This window comes from Limulus polyphemus, unplaced genomic scaffold (genome assembly GCF_000517525.1).
Source record: "Limulus polyphemus unplaced genomic scaffold, Limulus_polyphemus-2.1.2 Scaffold2977, whole genome shotgun sequence".
Lineage (NCBI taxonomy): Eukaryota > Metazoa > Arthropoda > Merostomata > Xiphosura > Limulidae > Limulus > Limulus polyphemus.
Genome location: NW_013668587.1, coordinates 85,616 through 104,607, shown reverse-complemented (window position 1 = coordinate 104,607; position 18,992 = coordinate 85,616). Strand labels below are relative to the sequence as shown.

At 33.6% G+C, this 18,992-nt stretch overlaps 1 protein-coding gene across 2 annotated transcripts in view; it reads left to right on the top strand.

Moving 5' to 3' along the window:
• LOC106468352 (tyrosine kinase receptor Cad96Ca-like) overlaps positions 1–18,992 on the top strand; it is a 66,157-nt gene that overhangs the window by 19,681 nt on the left and 27,484 nt on the right. For both annotated transcript variants that reach the window (XM_022396690.1, XM_022396688.1), the window contains exons 2-3: positions 8,115–8,195; positions 14,036–14,187. In XM_022396690.1, coding sequence (XP_022252398.1) covers positions 8,115–8,195; positions 14,036–14,187 — 233 coding nt within the window. The remainder of the gene's footprint in view (positions 1–8,114; positions 8,196–14,035; positions 14,188–18,992) is intronic.

Sequence of the window (18,992 nt, the reverse complement as noted above, 5' to 3'; positions counted from 1 at the left end):
TCCGCGGACTTACAACGCTAGAATCCGGGTTTCGATACCCGTGGCGGGCGGGGCACAGATAGCCCCGTGTGTAGCTTTGTGCTTAATAACAAACAAACATATACCAACTGCGGGTAACTACAAGAGATATACCAAGATCCGCACTGAGTGGAGATGAAAGAACCATGAGCAATAACCTAAGTCACATCAACACTTAGTTACATACCAACATTTAGTACTAACGAAAGACACACTAAACATAGGTAGACCTCTTTGTTCTATAGTGCATATATATACTCATGTATATCTGTAAACTACTTGTACCTGAGGAGGACAAAATCTTGTCGAAACGTCGTACATTTATAATAACGTTTTTTTCATTACCCAGTCAAGCCGTCTCAAAACTTTTATAGGAATATAATGACTAGAGATATAACAACAATAAACATTTAGTACTGACCAGTAACGTACCAGCAGTTAGAATTAACAAGAAACATACCAAACATAGGTATATAATGACGGTGACAATGTATATTACGATCCATTAACCTTATAGCTTCATTTATTCCGTACGACTTGCATAATTAAATACCCAACTATTAAATATTCCTGCAATAGGGCCATTGGCACCAGAGTCTTTAATTATAGTAAAGTATTAAGTAACATAACCAACGATGAATTACACAACATTTTATCCTCTCAATCACAATACAAGTGTATTTCATTTTCTTACTTTTATTCTCCTATTGACCACGTGCTCACCGATAATCTTACATTATGGCTGTTAATGAATAAAAATTCCGAAACTGTCCTAAGTCAACTGTAAACAGGTAACTGTAAGTTACTCAATAGAGTTTTATACCGATGGAGTAAAAGATAGAACTTAAGTGTAATCCTATTTAGAAAATGGATAAGTAAAGACATAATCCATAAATGCTTAACACACATAAATATGTTCACTATCAACAACTATGGAGTACAGAAAGAAGTTATGTAAGTATTTATTTACTTAGTAGATATCCCATCACTCTTACCGATAAAGCAGCTAACAACTTTATTTTTCTGTGAAAAAAATACAACTTTATTTTAAGAACTAGGCTTTAATTTAAAAAAAATATTCGGAAAACAAGGTGTATTAATACGTTAAACAGTTTTATCAGACTGTGGTGTACATTCTGTTGAATCTTATAATGTGTACCAAAGTAATTTGGATTCCCAAACTACATAAAACACCATAAAAATACGGGTTTAATACTGGCGTTAACAAGCTACTACTAATGATTTATCAGTTGCAATACGTAGTGGTTTGAAATAAATTAAAGATAATTAAAAAATTTATTGTAATTTTATCAAAGAGGGGACCGGTATTAATCTGTTTATTGTCATTAATAATTCCATTGAATATAAAGAGAAAACTTAATATTTTTGAGGCTAAAACTAGGAAAACTTTTTATTTTAGTATTTTTTTACATTAGTCTTCTTACTTATAAAATTCCCAACAGTTTCAAGGTATTTTTATTATTCTGGTAAATTAATGATTTGAGTTAGTAAACGCAGATACGCATATGACAATCACTAATAAAAAAGTACCATTGTTTCACACAATGAATTCTTGCAGGCCATGTATTTTTAATTTGACAACACATTTGTACAATTCGGTTAACACGTCTTCCAATAAATACAAGGAAAACTTATTGGAGGTATCTTCAGTCCACAAGTTGTATATTTATATTTATTGAAAATATTCTTAAATCTATAAAAAGGTTTTCCTGACAAACCTGGACAAATTTATCTGCCAAAAATCGCTCTGGAAAAAAACTCTCAATTGAAACAAGTAAGCTGGATTTAGATATTATCTTTGTTAATCAAACATTCCGGTTCAAAGTGTCCAATAAAAGAGACACGTCTAAGTTTGAAGAAATACGAATATTCCAAATAAATTATGTTACAATGTTTACTTCTCACAGCTTATTAAATACAATATAATACAAGACTTCTTGAATAAAGCTCATAAACTCAATCGCATTTTTACAAACGAAATTTCTCTTACCACATTTTGAGCTCCTATTGTCTGATGGCTTATAGCGCTAAAAATCGGGTTTCGATATCTGCAATGAGCAGAGCACAGATAGCCCATTGTGCAGCTTTGTGTCTAACAACAAATAAACAAACTTACAACATTCTAAAAATCAAATTCGTACAATTTTGCGGGAAATTCAACAGTCTTCTTGCTACCACATGTGGGTTTAAGTTTCACAGAATATCACGACTTTTTCAAAACCTTCCCATGTACACTTTAATTTCCAAGAAATTATAATAATATTGAAACACTATTAGTTTAATAATTAAATCCTTATCCTATATTGTAGAACATTACGTAATTAAATAAATTACATTAATGTTTGTTTGTTTTTCTAATTATTTTAATTTTTATGTTTACCGTTATTGTTACTTTAATTGTTATGTTCACCATTATTATTACGTTATTTTCTAAGTATTATTATTATTACTAAACTTTCTCGAATTTTATCACGTTTACTTTTTGGCTGGGGATTTAACTTTATTTATTACCTCCTATTGCCCACTCCATGTGTTTTGTAAAGTGACAGAGGTTACTATGAGTTAGACACACCTCATAGTATGTTTAGTATATTATTATTAATTTTATTACTTATTACTTATAGTTACTTATTGTGCGATTCAGGTATTCATTTACTTTATTCTTTTTTATTTTGTATCTTAATAAACATTAGTTTAGTTTGTTGTACTATCGGCGCTGTCCTGCTAACCAACAATGTGATGTAATAACTTAAGCAACTCGAAAAATTGCACCATCGGAGCCTTTATGGACTTCCATAGGTACAACATGTTGTTTGGGAGGATTTTGTAAAATTTTGGTTTTACTCGTTACACTGATGTTAAGTTGCTCAACGAAAATTAAATCTACAACAGTACTTGAAGTTAAAAACCTGTTTTGTTTTTGTTTTGTAAGTAAGGTATGCTTTATTTTTCTTTAATGTCAGTTTCATTAACAATATTGGTTAGAATGTTTAACATATCTATTTTTATCATTTTCAGTATTTCATTATTACATTTTTATTATAGAGATTATTTTGAATTGTTAGCTTTGTATGTACATTCATAATTATCTTAAATCTCCTAAGGTAGCTGAACCTCGTGAGATATTATTGGGTTTACGGCCGAAAACATTGTTAACAGCAAGCGAACTCATATGATGAAACAATGCGTTGTAATGTCTATAAGTACAAACGTAAGAACAGTATCATTAATTAGCTATACTCATTACTGTGGTGATTTTGATTTTTTATCTAAGTAGGAAGTTTGTTCTATCGGAAGTTAATATTAATATATTTTGCAACTAACATTCCACATTAAACACCACAATCTTTTTGTATAAAATATAAATATTTGATTTCCATTTTAGTTCTGGTATCTAGCAGTACTGTAAATATCATGAACTAGTAAGTAAGCAAGGGGGTTATTAATGTACTTGTAAGCTATTGTTTCTTTTTTTTCATTATAATGTTTCTGGGATTATTAAAGTGAAAAAGTTCAAGTGTTTAACTAGAATATATTAGACGTGCAGTAGGCATAATTTCGGAGATATACTGTTTAGAACAAGCAAGGATTTCAGTAAAGTAATCAAAATGTTGATGTTGCTCAGATTAGAGAAAAGTGAATTACACTAAAGAAACTAGAACGTCACCCACCTCATTAAACCAGGAGAGAGATTCTGTTCAGAAGAGATAAAGATCTCAATTATTGAATGGAAACATCATCCACACCGGCACATGATAGAGACAGACGAAGTAAAGATTCAATTAAAATAGGCTAAACATCATTCATATCAGCGCAGATCTGGTAAAGAGTTTAATAAAGAAAATAAAATACTATCCTTAACAAAACACGTGGAAAATGTTGTTCATGTAAAGATCATAATCGAAACTTAAAACTTCAGTGCCTCATAAAGATATTATTCATACCATGTAATGGCCTTACTAAAGAAGCTAATACTTCGTCTACACGAACACACAAGACAAGACAAATATCTCAATAAAGAACCTAACAAGTCGCTGATATCATCAACACACCAGATCAGGTAAAGATTTCAATAAAGAAACTAAAACAACATCCACATCAACACACCAGATCAGGTAACGATTTCAATAAAGAAAGTGAAACATTGTTCACATCAACACACCTGATCAGGTAAAGATTTCAATAAAGAAAGTGAAACATTGTCCACATCAACACACCTGATCAGGTAACGATTTCAATAAAGAAAGTGAAACGTTGTCCACATCAACACACCTGATCAGGTAAGGATTTCAACAAAGAAAGTGAAATATTGTTCACATCAACACACCGATTCAGGTAAAGATGTCAATAAAGAAAGTAAAACATCATTAACATCAACACACCAGATCAGGTAAAGATTTCAATAAAGAAAGTGAAACATCGTCCACATCAACAAACACGATCAAATGAAGATTTCAATAAAGAAAGAGAAACATCGTCCACATCAACACACCGATTCAGGTAAAGATTTCAATAAAGAAAGTAAAACATCGTTCACATCAACACACCGGATCAAATAAAGATTTCAATAAAGAAAGTGAAACATTGTTCACGTCAACACACCAAATCAGGTAAAGATTTCAATAAAGAAAGTGAAACATTGTTCACATCAACAAATCGGATCAAATAAAGATTTCAATAAAGAAAGTGAAACATCGTCCACATCAACAAACCGGATCAAATAAAGAAAGTAAAACATTGTTCACGTCAACACACCAAATCAGGTAAAGATTTCAATAAAGAAAGTGAAACATTGTTCACATCAACACACCAGATCAGGTAAAGATTTCAATAAAGAAAGTGAAACATCGTCCACATCAACAAACCGGATCAAATAAATATTTCAATAAAGAAAATGAAACATCGTCCACATCAACAAACCGGATCAAATAAAGAATGTGAAACATTGTTCACATCAACACACCGATTCAGGTAAAGATTTGAATAAAGAAAGTGAAACATTGTTCACGTCAACACACCGATTCAGGTAAATATTTCAATAAAGAAAGTAAAACATCGTCCACATCAACAAACCGGATCAGTTAAAGTGGTATAACTGAAGTTTTGATTCAAACTAAGATTTTTCTGTAATAAGCTTGAGCATTCTTTAGGTGCCAAAACATCATCTAATGCATACTTCGTTTTTGATCCATAGATTTTACTCTTCCCACGTACAAACAAGTTGGTGTTACATAAAAACTGTAACGATATTATGCATTTTGAAATATATTGGGAATACCAATCTCAAAGTAACCTGTTTGTGTGTGGGGAAAATATATATGTTTTTATTCGTTAATTACACTTGGGCTGATAAATATGCAGTAACAAAAAAATGTTATGATAGTGGGTGAATAAAATTATTGATACTTGATAACATGCCAAAAATGTATCTGTATGCCTCCAGTTTAATTTATTCAATAGGCCTAAAAATATAACCTACTGTCACACGTAACTACTACTTTGGTAAAGCTAAGAAACTTGTATCATTAATCATGCGGTCATACCCTGTGTCTTGTAAGTGCAAAGTTCCACTACTCCTCAAGCAACTGTGGGAACCTTTCACATTTTCGCCTACAACAGATGGCTGACACTGTAGGGTGGGACCAGCATCAGGTTTACGTCTAATTTTAATTTCTAATTCCATTTACTAAGAAATATGATTAAGGAGTTATTCTCTAGAAACAGAGAGCCGTTTGTATGTTGTATGATAGGAAAAGGAAAAAAAGTAATTACAATAGTGATATTACAATTAAAATTATTTGCAAGTCTTATCATGTAACGTGAAGGTTTCCTGTCTTGGATTATCGCTTCGGCCTTGTGTTTTTTTTCAAATAGGTTTGAAATATGTTTTAGTGGTTGTTCTGATATGTTTACGTAATGGTAAACATTTCATTAAAATGTCGTTTAGAAAAATTAAATATTGTTACCAAAGACCAAATATATATCAGTTTTCATTTAAGTTAGTGGCACAGTGATATGTCTGCGGACTTATACTGCTAGAAACCTGGTTTCAATACCCATGGTGGGCAGAGCCCTTTGTTCTTAATAACAACAACAACTAATTTGAGTTGTCAGATTTTTCCGAATAAATTTCAACTATAAAATTGTCTTAGAATGTTGCTAAAGCAATTATACGCGTTTTAGTTGTTTATAAGAATAAGGAATATGTTACAAACTTTATTATGATAAAATTATATAAAATATAACTACATAGCTTGAGTACGTTATATTTAAACGATTTTGGAGCCTCATCACGTAGTTTCTAACAGTGATGCCCATTCCCGCTGTGTTCTATTTGACGACTGAGCATCTTTACAATAGCCCTGCAGGGTAATTTCCATTGCAAAAGGTTGCGTCGCAAGGCTGTCATGTCCAAAGCACATGACATCTCATTGATATATTTCCACAATCCATTTAGTGTACAAGGAATGACTTGATTGCCATGTATTCTTGTGGAATATCATGAATACCCGTTTCATTTTCCAGCTACTTGATGAATGGGACGATTGAATGGGGTGGGGTATGACTGATTAGAAGCCTTATCTTGGTGAACCCCTACCTTGTTTAGCTCGTTTCTAGACGTAGATTCATCTTAATTATGTTGTGTACTGTTGTATGTTAAAAGACGCTACACTTCTTTTACCATAGCTGGGATACGACGTGTTGCAAGTATCTTTCTATATGGTCCTGGTTGCACATGATGATCCACATTCCATTAATCCTCGTCTTGTAAATTTTAAATCCTTATCTGAAGTCCTGCTCACATCTTGCATGCGTGAAATTTTGCGTTGGAAAGGCCTATTGCATACCCTTCCCAAAATTGATCAATTTTCAGTAGCATCATACTACATACAAACGCCAAATAATGGCAAAATATAGTTCTGGTACATTCCGTTCTACCTACATTTTATATCGACTGGGGTTCTCACGTGACTTGCTGATTTGATTATTCAAAATCGCTTTAATATAATGTTCTCAGCCTTCTTATATACTAAAAGCACTAAAGTTACAGCATATACATATATATTGGAGAATAAATCAACACTAGTCCTGTTTAGAAAACAATGCATATATATATAAGATTTGTTGAGATTTATTTCCTGTCATGGCTTTAGCTATACGAGCATTAAGAACCATCTCAACCTTCGTAAAAATTTTGTTGTTGTATTTAAACACGACGACATTATTTAACGAGCCCCCCAGTGGCACAACGGTATGTCTGCGGACTTACAACGTTAGAATCCGGGTTTCGATACCCATGGTGGGCAGAGCACAGATAGCCCATTGTGTAGCTTTGTGCTTAATTACAAACAAACAAACATTTACTTAACAACGGTAATTAAATTATAAATGTGACTGGGAAAAGTTAAGTATCACTACTTAATTAACGTATATATATATTTTAAATAATAATTGAAGTTTGTCGTCGTCACTTAGCGTGGTTGGACTTCTCTTTGGATGTAAAAATATAGATTTAAAATATAATTTCGTTCTTTAACTTATTAGTTGGAGCTTTATTTTTATTGTACATTATCAATTTTAAAATATTTCTGGTTTATTGACATTGTATCTGTTACACGTTTGCATTCAGAAAATTAAACCATTTTAAAGAGAGCATTGTAAAGATGGTTCTTTATCCCCCCCCCCCAAATATAGATGTTAAAAAAGGGTCATATGTTATTAGCCCCTCTGTGGGGGTACCTTTTAATTTGAGCAGCAAAACCTTTTTGTCTCCTGTTAGCCTGTGCGCTGTACTTATGGTCGCATATACTCGTACATGAATCTGAAACAAATGAAAATTAAATAACAATTTAATGGGGCAACTAATGTTTGGACCACACTGCAGTTACAAGTCACGACTACAAGATAATTCATATTATTTGTAATAAAACAACACAAATCATTTAGGCCTGTTTTAGCACTTGCAACATATTCTATAGTTTTTTAAACGTTCGAAAATTATACACGTTATACGTTGAATATTCGAAATAGGAAAGAAGCAACTGTCAAAATAATAGGAGTATTTTTGTGTTCAGGTGAAGGATTTCCTGGCCACAACTCCCCACCGGTGTTTGACCTGAAGAGAGAGTGGTTGATACCTGAAAATGAACCAGTTGGTAAGTGAATCGTGTTAAGTTTTTAATGTTCTAATTTGATAGATTAAGTTTAATTTTAAGTGTAATAAAAATAATTAAACAATGATAAAATAATACGGTATTCTCATGACTAATATTACTTATTTACTGGCCTATACGTAATTGCCTACTCAGCTTGAGATTAATAGATATATAAGTACGTTCTCAACGATGACTTCCATTAACAAACCCCGACTGTTATTAATAATCAGCAAATTATTATTATTGCTATTACAAATTAATATTATTAGCATACTTTCGCTATTTACTTATTAATACTTTAAGTTAAAAGTTGTGAAAGACTTAATTGAATAAATCACCTTGAAATAGCGGTATGTAAACAAGTTCCCAATAAAACAATTGTATGAGAGTTTTAATAACCCGATGTACTCTCTACATGTTTCCAAGATAAAATGCGAAGGAAATATTTTTCTAATAGGAGTGAAAGATATCTTATACATGAAATTCGGAGTATAATATTACCGTAGTGTTTTACAAAATTAATAATGGGTTAATTTTATGGGATAGATATACCTATCGGCATTAGGTAATGGAATTGTTAATATACATGATCTTTTCTTTATGCATTAGATTACTGGACTATTTCAATGCTCATTTTCTGGATTTTTATCTTCAATTTTCATTGACTCCAGCAACAATTACTAGAATTATATAGCCATTATCACTTGAAAGTCAAGTATCAACGTTTTTTTTACCAATATAAACATTCAAATTCTTAGTGATTTTTCGTTATTTGATGAACAAAAAAAACTGCTTTGTTTTGAAGTGCGCGAAGTTATTCGTTAAGTGATCAGATATCACCTATTAATTTTGGTATTTGCAGCAAAATGGCTTAAACACATTTATTCACCTTACCTCCTGTTTTAGCAGTTTTACTGGATCTTGTTTTTAGATCTTTAATGTAGTCGTGGTCGTGACCTGCGAACGTCTAAGATAAGTGACTTTCTAAGAACCAAATAAATTTTATCTCGATGTGAAAAAAACAAGCACATAATATACGATGTTTTTCGTTCAATTTTGTCGTAGCTTAGATCTATCGAAAGGTTTTTTCATAAAACTTGAAACCAGTTAGAACTGTTTTGTAAGGGTTCACTGGTTTCTCTCTATTTTTTTAAGGATTCACTGGATTTTCTTGTCCGACCGTCAGTTTTTTAAGGTATTCAGAAAGATGGCTCTGAAAGCTCTTCTTCACCGATCCCACCAATACAAGGCATAAAATGTATCCTCTTCATGTTAATATACAGAATAGGGTAAAAGACTCCGTTCTCGGTATAGCAATAACAACAACAAAAAAGATTATTAATCCTTTGGATATTGAAGAGTTGATTTTGTAGTCGAACTGGTTTAACAGGTATTAGTTTATGTTTATATGGATTCGAAAGTAGTTGGGTTCGAGAATACGTCGATTTAACGCAATCTACTTAAGAGTTGGTAATGAAACTTTGGCATTCCGCGAAGGTCAGTGTACCACTTGGAACAACAACCTTCAACCAGACAAATATAAATGTCTTAAGTCTTAACTTACAAGGTGAGTCAGCCAAAAAAAAGCTGTCTGTTTTACTAATTCTAGTTGGAACTCTTCACTCTCAAAAGTGTATAATTACTTTTCTAATTTAATGATGGCGCTAATCATTAAGTAACTGGATTTATAAAATTCTTCTGTAATATATTACTGAATGTTGAATGTTTATGGGGCATTATCAAAACACAGAGAGACTACTATTTTTTTTCATATGCGAACGAACGCACACACACACACACACAAATAAATCATAGTCTAAAGACTGAATTTGAAAGAGTTTGACTTTGTCATTATTCTTGTTTTCAGGCAGTAAGTATGGACTGTTTTTAGTTTGTTGTTAAGCGTGAAGATGCACAATGCTGTGCTCTCCACAGGAATCGAAACCCGGTTTTTAGCGTTATAAGCATTCAGACTTACCACTGAGCTACTGGAGAGCAAGTATGGACAAGCCAAGTTTAATGCTAAATAGCGACCACTAACAACTCCAGGGGGCCATGCATGGACTACAGGTTATCGTGTTTGAACTGTGAAACCGAGTTTTCATGCTCCATAGCCTACTAACGCAAAATCACGCTCCGCACTTTGCCCTGTAATAGTGACAGTCATACCCCCCCCCCGTTCGGTGAGACAGGAATAGCAGCCCACTAGATGGTAATGGTTGTTATTGCTTATCTGCCGTGTAGACTAGTGCGGATCATTAGGAGCGTATAGGTCTATAGCGTCGTTTTCCAATTTATCTTCTGCAAAAAGCTTTGAAGTGAAAGTTATGAAGCTCCAATTAACAAAGAAGGAAACAGCACATTTCACCTATCTTAATACACTTATTAATAATGAATTTATCGCAAGTCGAATCTTTTTTCTTTCTTTTTTCGCTGGACGTTTTTGTGGACAGACAAAAACAAATTCGCATTCCAGAAATTAGGAACCTCTGGCCTTATGGTTAGCATGCTGGGCTGGCTTTTCTTTAACTGTAAAATCCTCAAAACAAGTATAGCAAACTCTTACGATGCAATCAGTTAGGATTTGACTAGTTATTTAAGAGAACTTATATAGTTAATTTGTATCACTAGAAAATATTAAGGTAATTGAAAGAAGAAGTCTTGAAGATACCTTAGCATGGAAATAATTTTAAAAAGAATATCATGTATATTTTTTCTTCTTAAACAACGATGTTTTAAAATTAATAATCAAGTACAGAGGTTGAGTACCTTATATTAAAACGATTTTGGAGCTTCACCGCGTCGTTAAAGTCTATGTCGCCAAGTCAGGTCATGCTTTATTTGACGACAGTGCATATTGACAATAGCCCTGCAGGGTAGTTTCTATTCCAAAAGGCTCCGCCCAAAGGCTGTTATTTTAAAACACACCCCTCCTCCCTGCGTGCTTTTCATAATCCATTTAGTGTACGGGGAAGACTTTTTCCAAATGCCCGTTTCAACAGTCCGATCACCTGTTACAAAACTTTCATCGGCCAAACAATATCAACATATGGTTCTGGTACGTGCCATTCCACCTTACACGTTGATAAAGGCATGGTTATAAAGATGTGTTTTTTTGTTTTTTTTTTAATTTCGCGCAAAGCTACACGAGGACTATCTGATCTAGCCGTCCCTAATTTAGCAGTGTAAGACTAGAGGGAAGGCAGCTAGTTATCACCACCCACCACCAACTCTTGGGCTACTCTTTTACCAACGAATAGAGGGATTGACCGTCACATTATAACGCCCCCACGGCTGAAAGGGCGAGCATGTTTGGTGTGACGCGTATTCGAACCCGCGACCCGCAGATTGCGAGTCGAGCGCCCTAACCACCTGGCCATGCCGGGCCATAAAGATGTGAGCCTTTGAATTTATTAAATGACAAAAATTACATTTCCTCAATTCTATGTTGACGCTTTGCTCTACTTTAAGAAAATATCTTCGGTTATGAAGTTTGCTTTATGGATTTTATGTTCCTAATAACTGAAAACACATACTTTATCGTCATCGACATAACCCCAGAAAAGAAAAAAAAGTTCTCTAACGGTAACCAAAAAATCAGATACTGATAATTAAATGTGAATTTTTTCATGAAACTCATTCTCTATTACTCTGAACTAAGTAGAATATTTCCATATATGATAATCTAATCACAAAACACCTTATGTGTGAAAAAAAGGTGCGGCCAGAAAAGAACTTAGTGCGTGATTTAAGGGAATGAAATCAAAAATTGGTGGCCAAACTGGTAGCTACATTTATAGCATCGATAAGAAGTTTACTGCAAATATTCGTTCATTAATTAGTCAGGCCGCGTTTTGGTTTAACTTGGGGCATAATAGTGGGTAAAACAAAATACGTGGCCTAGCTAACTAATGAATGAATATTTGTTGTAAAATTCTTATCAATGATATAAGTGTAGCTACCAGTTTGGCCGCGGAAAGTCTGAGATCTTATAACACCAAAAATCGGGTTTTGATACGTTCGGTTGGTAGAGTGCAGATAGTCCATTGTGTAGCTTTGTGCTTAATATGAAACAACATAAAAAGGTTTTTGCAATGGTTGCTGTAGCCTGAAGCCAGACTCGGTTCTACTTACAATATTTAAGAATTTGCTCCGTTCGAGAATACATAATGACTAAACGTCATAGGCTGTTTTTTTTTCACAAAGTTATTATTACGTCTCTCCTATTCCGATACACCACTTGTCAAGAGCAGTACCTTTGTTTCGTTGTCGTGTTTTCTTCGAGTACCCAATAGCATGGCCAGGTAGTTAGGATGCTCGATTCGCAATCTGAGGGTCGCTCTTTCAGCCATAGGGGCGTTATAATGTTGCCGTTAATCTCACTATTCGTTGGTAAAAGAATATCCCAAGAGTTGGCGGTGGGTGGTGATAACTAGCTGCCTTCCCTCTAGTCTTTCACTACTAAATAGGGACGGCTAGCGCAGATAGACCCAGTGTAGCTTTGCGCGAAATCCAAAACAAACGAGTACCCATATTATTATGAGGAGTAAGGACTTATAATTACTAAGAGATTTTTCCAGGAAGTTCTTTGTTGAGGATAATAAAAACTCGTGTATTTTATCTCTAATTATCTGTCTCTCACCAGAACCTTGTATTACTGAGTAAATAATGAATATATATATATATATGTATGTGTACAAGAGTTAATTTTTGTAATACTACATTGTTAGGTTGAACGCTGTATTTACAGAGTAAGCTTGATTTATTTCGATTGAACGATTCCCTTGAAAAATTGAATACTCTTTGATTAATGAATATATATATATATATTTATGTGTACAAGAGTTAATTTTTGTAATACTACATTGTTAGGTTGAACGCTGTATTTACAGAGTAAGCTTGATTTATTTCGATTGAACGATTCCCTTGAAAAATTGAATACTCTTTGATTAAGTTTCATCATATATTACTTATGGTAATTATGATTTACTTTGTATGTGTAACAGACATAGATTTTTTAAATTCAAATTAACCATTCCCGCATAATATTCTAAATAATATTTCCGTATAACAACCTCAGAATAATGCAAAAATAATAACACCACGTAATTCTATAACTACAACACCACTTGACCTTGTTACAGTAAACCATCCTGTAACAATAATAGTACACGGCTTTGTTGCAGTAAAACATAGTTTAACAACAGTACTACGTGCTTTGCTGCAGCAAGGCAATCTATAACAATATAAACATATTCTCTGAAAACAATAATACGTGGATGAATTGTAGCAAAGAATGAAAAAAAATTCAAAAATATTAAAAACACACGTCTAGAACACAAACTGTTGCAACGTTTCGGGCAGAAGCCCATCGTCAGAAAGTATAAATCTTGTTACAATCCTTTATGTAAGAATTATATAAATGTTGCTGAAGTTTGTAACACGGTTTATACTGGTTGACGAAAAGCTTTTGCCTGAAATGTTACATGTAATAATAATAAGTAAAAAAGAAAGAGTTTTGGTTGTAGACTTGTGTTTTTAACATTTTTTCATTATTTTTCCATGTCTTTCGGTCTTTTCTACGATGAATTGTAATAGACACGTTCATGTCATGTTACTTTTGAAGTAAAAGCTTTCTAGAACAATATAATCCCGTGAAACTTATACACTAAACACAATGACAACAGCATTTTGTCTCATTTATCGCCATTGATATTTTAGTATTTTGCGTATTACACGTCCAAACATAGTTTCGAAAACAGTTATAGCAAAATGAAGTTCAGTTCATGTTTAAATGGTTGATGTAAGTGAATTTCTTGACAAAATTATTTATTTTCTAGGGAGCCGAATTATCACGGCAAGGGCACATGATGACGAGAAAGATGATATCAAATATGGAATCAAGCCTGCACTGTACCTCGATGGATCCAGTTTCTTCCGAATAAACAAGAAATCGGGGGAAGTATTCCTGGCCAGTCCTTTAACGGGTCAGGTTAGTAACGGTCACCTCATTCTTTACGTGCTGAACCTTTGGACGAAACGCTATAAGGTTTTTTAAATACACGGAATAAATCCTAATACACACGCATATAAGTCTAATCTAAACTACCACTAAAAGTTTTTCCTTTACTTTATCATAAATAATTTACTGGAATTATGTGATAATCAATTCTTCGTAGAAGAATGAAGTTATTATACTTAATCGTATTTAAAAAGGCCCTTGTTTGCATTTCACATTGTTCAAGCCTGAACGTAGTTTCAACAGAGACAGAAGACTTGAAAAACTCAACAATTGTTCTTTAATGTGTATGTTTTGTTATGTTTCTGTTCATTCTAACTTAATAGAGATCGCGGTCGGCTAGTTTGTTTAAATGGAGCAACATGACTGTTTAGTAGCTAACGCAACAGTTGTGTGTAGATAGATATAGAACGAACAATTCGTTATGTAATAATTCTATAAATGTTGCTGAAGTTTGTATAACTTAACAGCGCATTGACTGATCAATTGAGCATAGATCATTAGATGGATACTTTCGCTGCTAAAAAAATGGCAAAGGAAATGCCTGTTTTTGCTAACGACATTGGCATGAACCTTATAAATAAACCAACTAAACTTAAGAAGCTTAAACTACACTGCCCCAAAAACTTAACAGCGAGGATACTTTACTGATTAATCACAAGGCATTGTTAACATTGCTCAGCTAATAATAAATCAAAGCATTGTTAACAAACAGAGAGGATACTCAAATGACGAATCAATGTATTCGTAACAGCTAAAGTATCCAGCTAGCTAATGAATCAAACTTAACCTTATTTTATAGCAATGATTTGGCATTGTTATTGTTGTAATATTACAAATTCTGATGTGAACGTGCTTTGTAGTCACTATGAGAAAAACCTATATACTTGATAGGTGAAGTGAAGAAAAAGTGTCATTGGCCACTATTCAGTTCTTAACGTTATATAACCACACAATATCAGATATAATAAATAAACTTAGTATTCCGGATACTAAGTTTATTTATCATATTATATTGATTTGTACAGTGAGTGCACTTGCAACTTTTACTGTTAATACGGATATAACAAACGGGGAGTGTATTTTTATATTTATTCTTAATTAATATGGAAGAAGTCTGTAACGGAAACATATTTTGATCTTGAGTTCTCTTCTGTAATTTACATATACTGCTTATTATGATTTGTACAACTGAATTAGGAAAGTCCCTCGATGGATCAGCGGTAATTCTACGGACTTACAACGCAAAAATCCGGGGTTTGGTTCCCCGCGGTGGACAGAATACAGATAGTTAACCCATTGTACTAAGAAAACAACAACAGACAAACAAGAGACTTAGAAGGTAAAGGCAATCAACCCAAATCATATGCTGAGAGAACCATTACCACGTGACAATAAGAGAGGTGGGGCGTAGAAGTATTTGACAGCATGCCAGGTGTTGTAACACTAATGGTGTAAAAGAAGTAATCTGGAAAGTCACGATTTAAGCTCTCCGAAATCATAGAAGATCAGCCAAGAATCAAGCAAAAATATCTTAAGAGTCAAAAATGTCATGCAACTGAAGTTTCAAGACAGTTACGGCTAATGCAAGTATCTAGGCAGGATCAGTTTTAAACTTGCAACGTTATTTGCTGGTAGAACCAAGACGAGAAAATAAAAAAAAAAAACGTTGTGCAGTAAAAGTTCAAAACGTACAGCGTGTATTACTGGAACAAAAGCATAATCACTGCTATAAGAGTTTCGAACAATTACAACTATTTAAAGAGTCAAAGAATTAAAAGTATTAATTAAAAATCAAAGATTTAAAAGCAGTTCTTGCTTATTCCAAGGACAAACACTTGTAACAATGAAATACAATAACTATTTTCCTGTATCTTTCTCTTCATCATTCAAATATCGAATTTTCTTCACGAACCATCTATATAATTATACGCACGCAGTGCGTGCGTGAGTGGGGATCTTTTTAAACTTAATTAAACTATGCAAAAATGACATTAGAAGAAGGAAAATACAAACTACATCTCCGTATGCGTACGGGAGGGGTGAGTGTAGATAGTTCTATGCACTGCAATGAGAAAGGTATTTGAGGAACGGATCTGTCGTCTCTCAGACCCCCATCTCAGACAGCAGTGTTTACGTATTAATGTTTTGTGTGTGAATTTTTTCATTTCTTTGTATAAACACTTAAAGTACCAGTACCGTCAACCTGTTGACCATTAGGCTTAAAGTGTCTTTTGTACTGGAGATGTTTGGTGGGTATCACGTGTTGTGAAATCGGTTTAACATCGCAGTCATTGAGACGCCATCAGATTCGTTCAGAACTTTACGTACCCAACCACACACGTGAGTAGTCTAGGCAGATCACTTGATTGTTTTAATTACTTTAAATACATAGCACTGCTTTTGCATTTTATTAAACTTTGTACATTCGAATAGAAAATACCACAGTAAAAGAAAAAAGAAAAAAAAACGTTTCGTACGCGAAGCACAAGTTTTCTCCCGTAGTAAAAGATTATAAGTTCATAAGGTCAGACGGCTCACTATACCTACTGTGATAGTGTTTATAGTGCATTCAATATTGAGGAGATGAACATTTATGGGTTTACTGTTACGCAGTTTTAAGTTATGTTATTCATTGTAGCTTGAATGAAACTTTCTCCCATGCAACTCCAAGTGGTCTTTGCTTGAGAAATCTATGCGATGACTTCTTTTCTCCTTAGTTCATTCTCCTACTGGCCACGTTCTGGGCACAATAATGACGTCATGACGAAGTTTTATGGGTGTTATCTAACTATATCAAATCGTGACTATCTCTTCTTTAACGTCTCACGTTCTCACTTCCGTATACGTTATGACCTTGTACGGAACCAACCGCGCGAGATATGGGACGATGGAGGTAGAAACAGAGAACGCTAGATACTATGTATTCTGTATGAATAATAATAGGGCCAAGCAGTTAGATTTTTTCTCTTGAACTATTGAGCATTTTACGCATGAGATATTAATAAACACAGATATATAGTTTTTCAAGCGTGTCATCTGGTAAAGACAAAATCAGTGGTATGCGATTTTGGAATATAAGTTTACTTTTGTGCTACATATGTTTGTTTGTTTGCTTTAAATGGGTAGGGGACAGTTGTACTAGGTGTAAAAGCATATATATATTTCTTTTTTCTCGTTAAAAAAATTCACAAAGTATAGCAGTATACTCCATTGCAACAACGGCACTCGCTATAACACGTAAAGAAACGTCATATCTGACTCATGTTAGTATTTCCATTGTTAAACGGAGCTATATTATTTTGTAGAATATCTGTCTTCGTTTTCATTTTTGCCAGTACTCATAACTGATGTATCTATGGTCATAATGCCAATTGTTAGTATATTTTCCATCAGTAGTAACCGTTAATGCATCTCTAGTCATCTAACCATGATTGGTGTTTGTCTAGTCATTAACCATGAGGATTGGAATATCTCAAGGTATTGATCATGTTTGGTACATTTATTATCAGTGTTGGTTCTTGTTATATCTTTAACACAGAGTTCAGTCCTCCGACCTAGTAGACCGTAATATTAGGTCGGACGACTAACTCTGTGTTGTGATAGTGTAGTCACGTGACCTCGATGACGCAACAATATGTAATGAAAATACGTGACCGATTAAATCTTCATATATATTTTGATAAATAAGTTCGTTTAATAAAATCCAGTCGATAAAAAGTCCGAAATATTAGGTAGACTATTAGCCGAGCTAACTCCGAACAAACTTTACGTCACCAACTTCTTCTATTTTTTTTTTTTATGTTTTCGTGCAGAATGCTTGTATGGTAAATCTAATATGCGACGACAAAGAAAACCTGAAAATAATTAAGATAAATATATTATACATGTGTGTAACCTAAAATATTGTTTTTAGAATGTAAACAAGGAAGTCGAAAAATATTAAATAAATATTACGTTTCTTTTGCTTTTGCATTTTGAATATCCTGTCATCCAGAGTATGAAATGAACTTGTAATAGTGAATATTACGGTCTACGTAAATGCTAGAGCATTCGCCAAGGTACAGGATAGTTCTAGAAAATAGGTGGCGCCACACCTTCGTTCCGACGAAACTTTAGCAACACAAATCCTTACTTAATAAAACTGGTTTATTCTTTCCGAATACAACTTTACGATACACTTATTTTCAACAATCGCGCTAAAACAAACACTATAACGAACGAACGTTAACTTCAACAATACCCTGTGACTGCAGTTCAATTACTCACTACCTACACACACATTATTGTCCCGTCACATTGTCACCCTCTTATATATACCAGGCTACCCTATATCTAGTTACAGAAAGTTAATTAACAAACGGAGACGTAACAAATTGGTGTCAGAAGTGGGATAAAAAAAATGGAAACGAGAAGCGGCAAATCAAACTACAGCATAGCAGACTTGATGGCAGCAATACAAGAACAGCAAAAGAAACAAGAAGAACGAGAAAATAAATAAGAAAAGCAACAAGAAGAACGAGAAGAGAAATTACGGCAGTTGTTAGAGGAAAAATAAAAGAAACAAGAAGAACGAGAAATTAAACAAGAAGAGAGATTACAGCAGTTGTTAGAGGAAAAAGAAAAGAAACAAGAAGAAAGATTACAGGAATGGCAAGAAAACCTACTACAATGGCAGCTCGAACAACAAAATAAACAAGAGAGATTACAACAGTTGTTGGAGGAAAAAGAAAAGAAACAAGAAGAACGAGAAATTAAACAGGAAGAGAGATTAATGC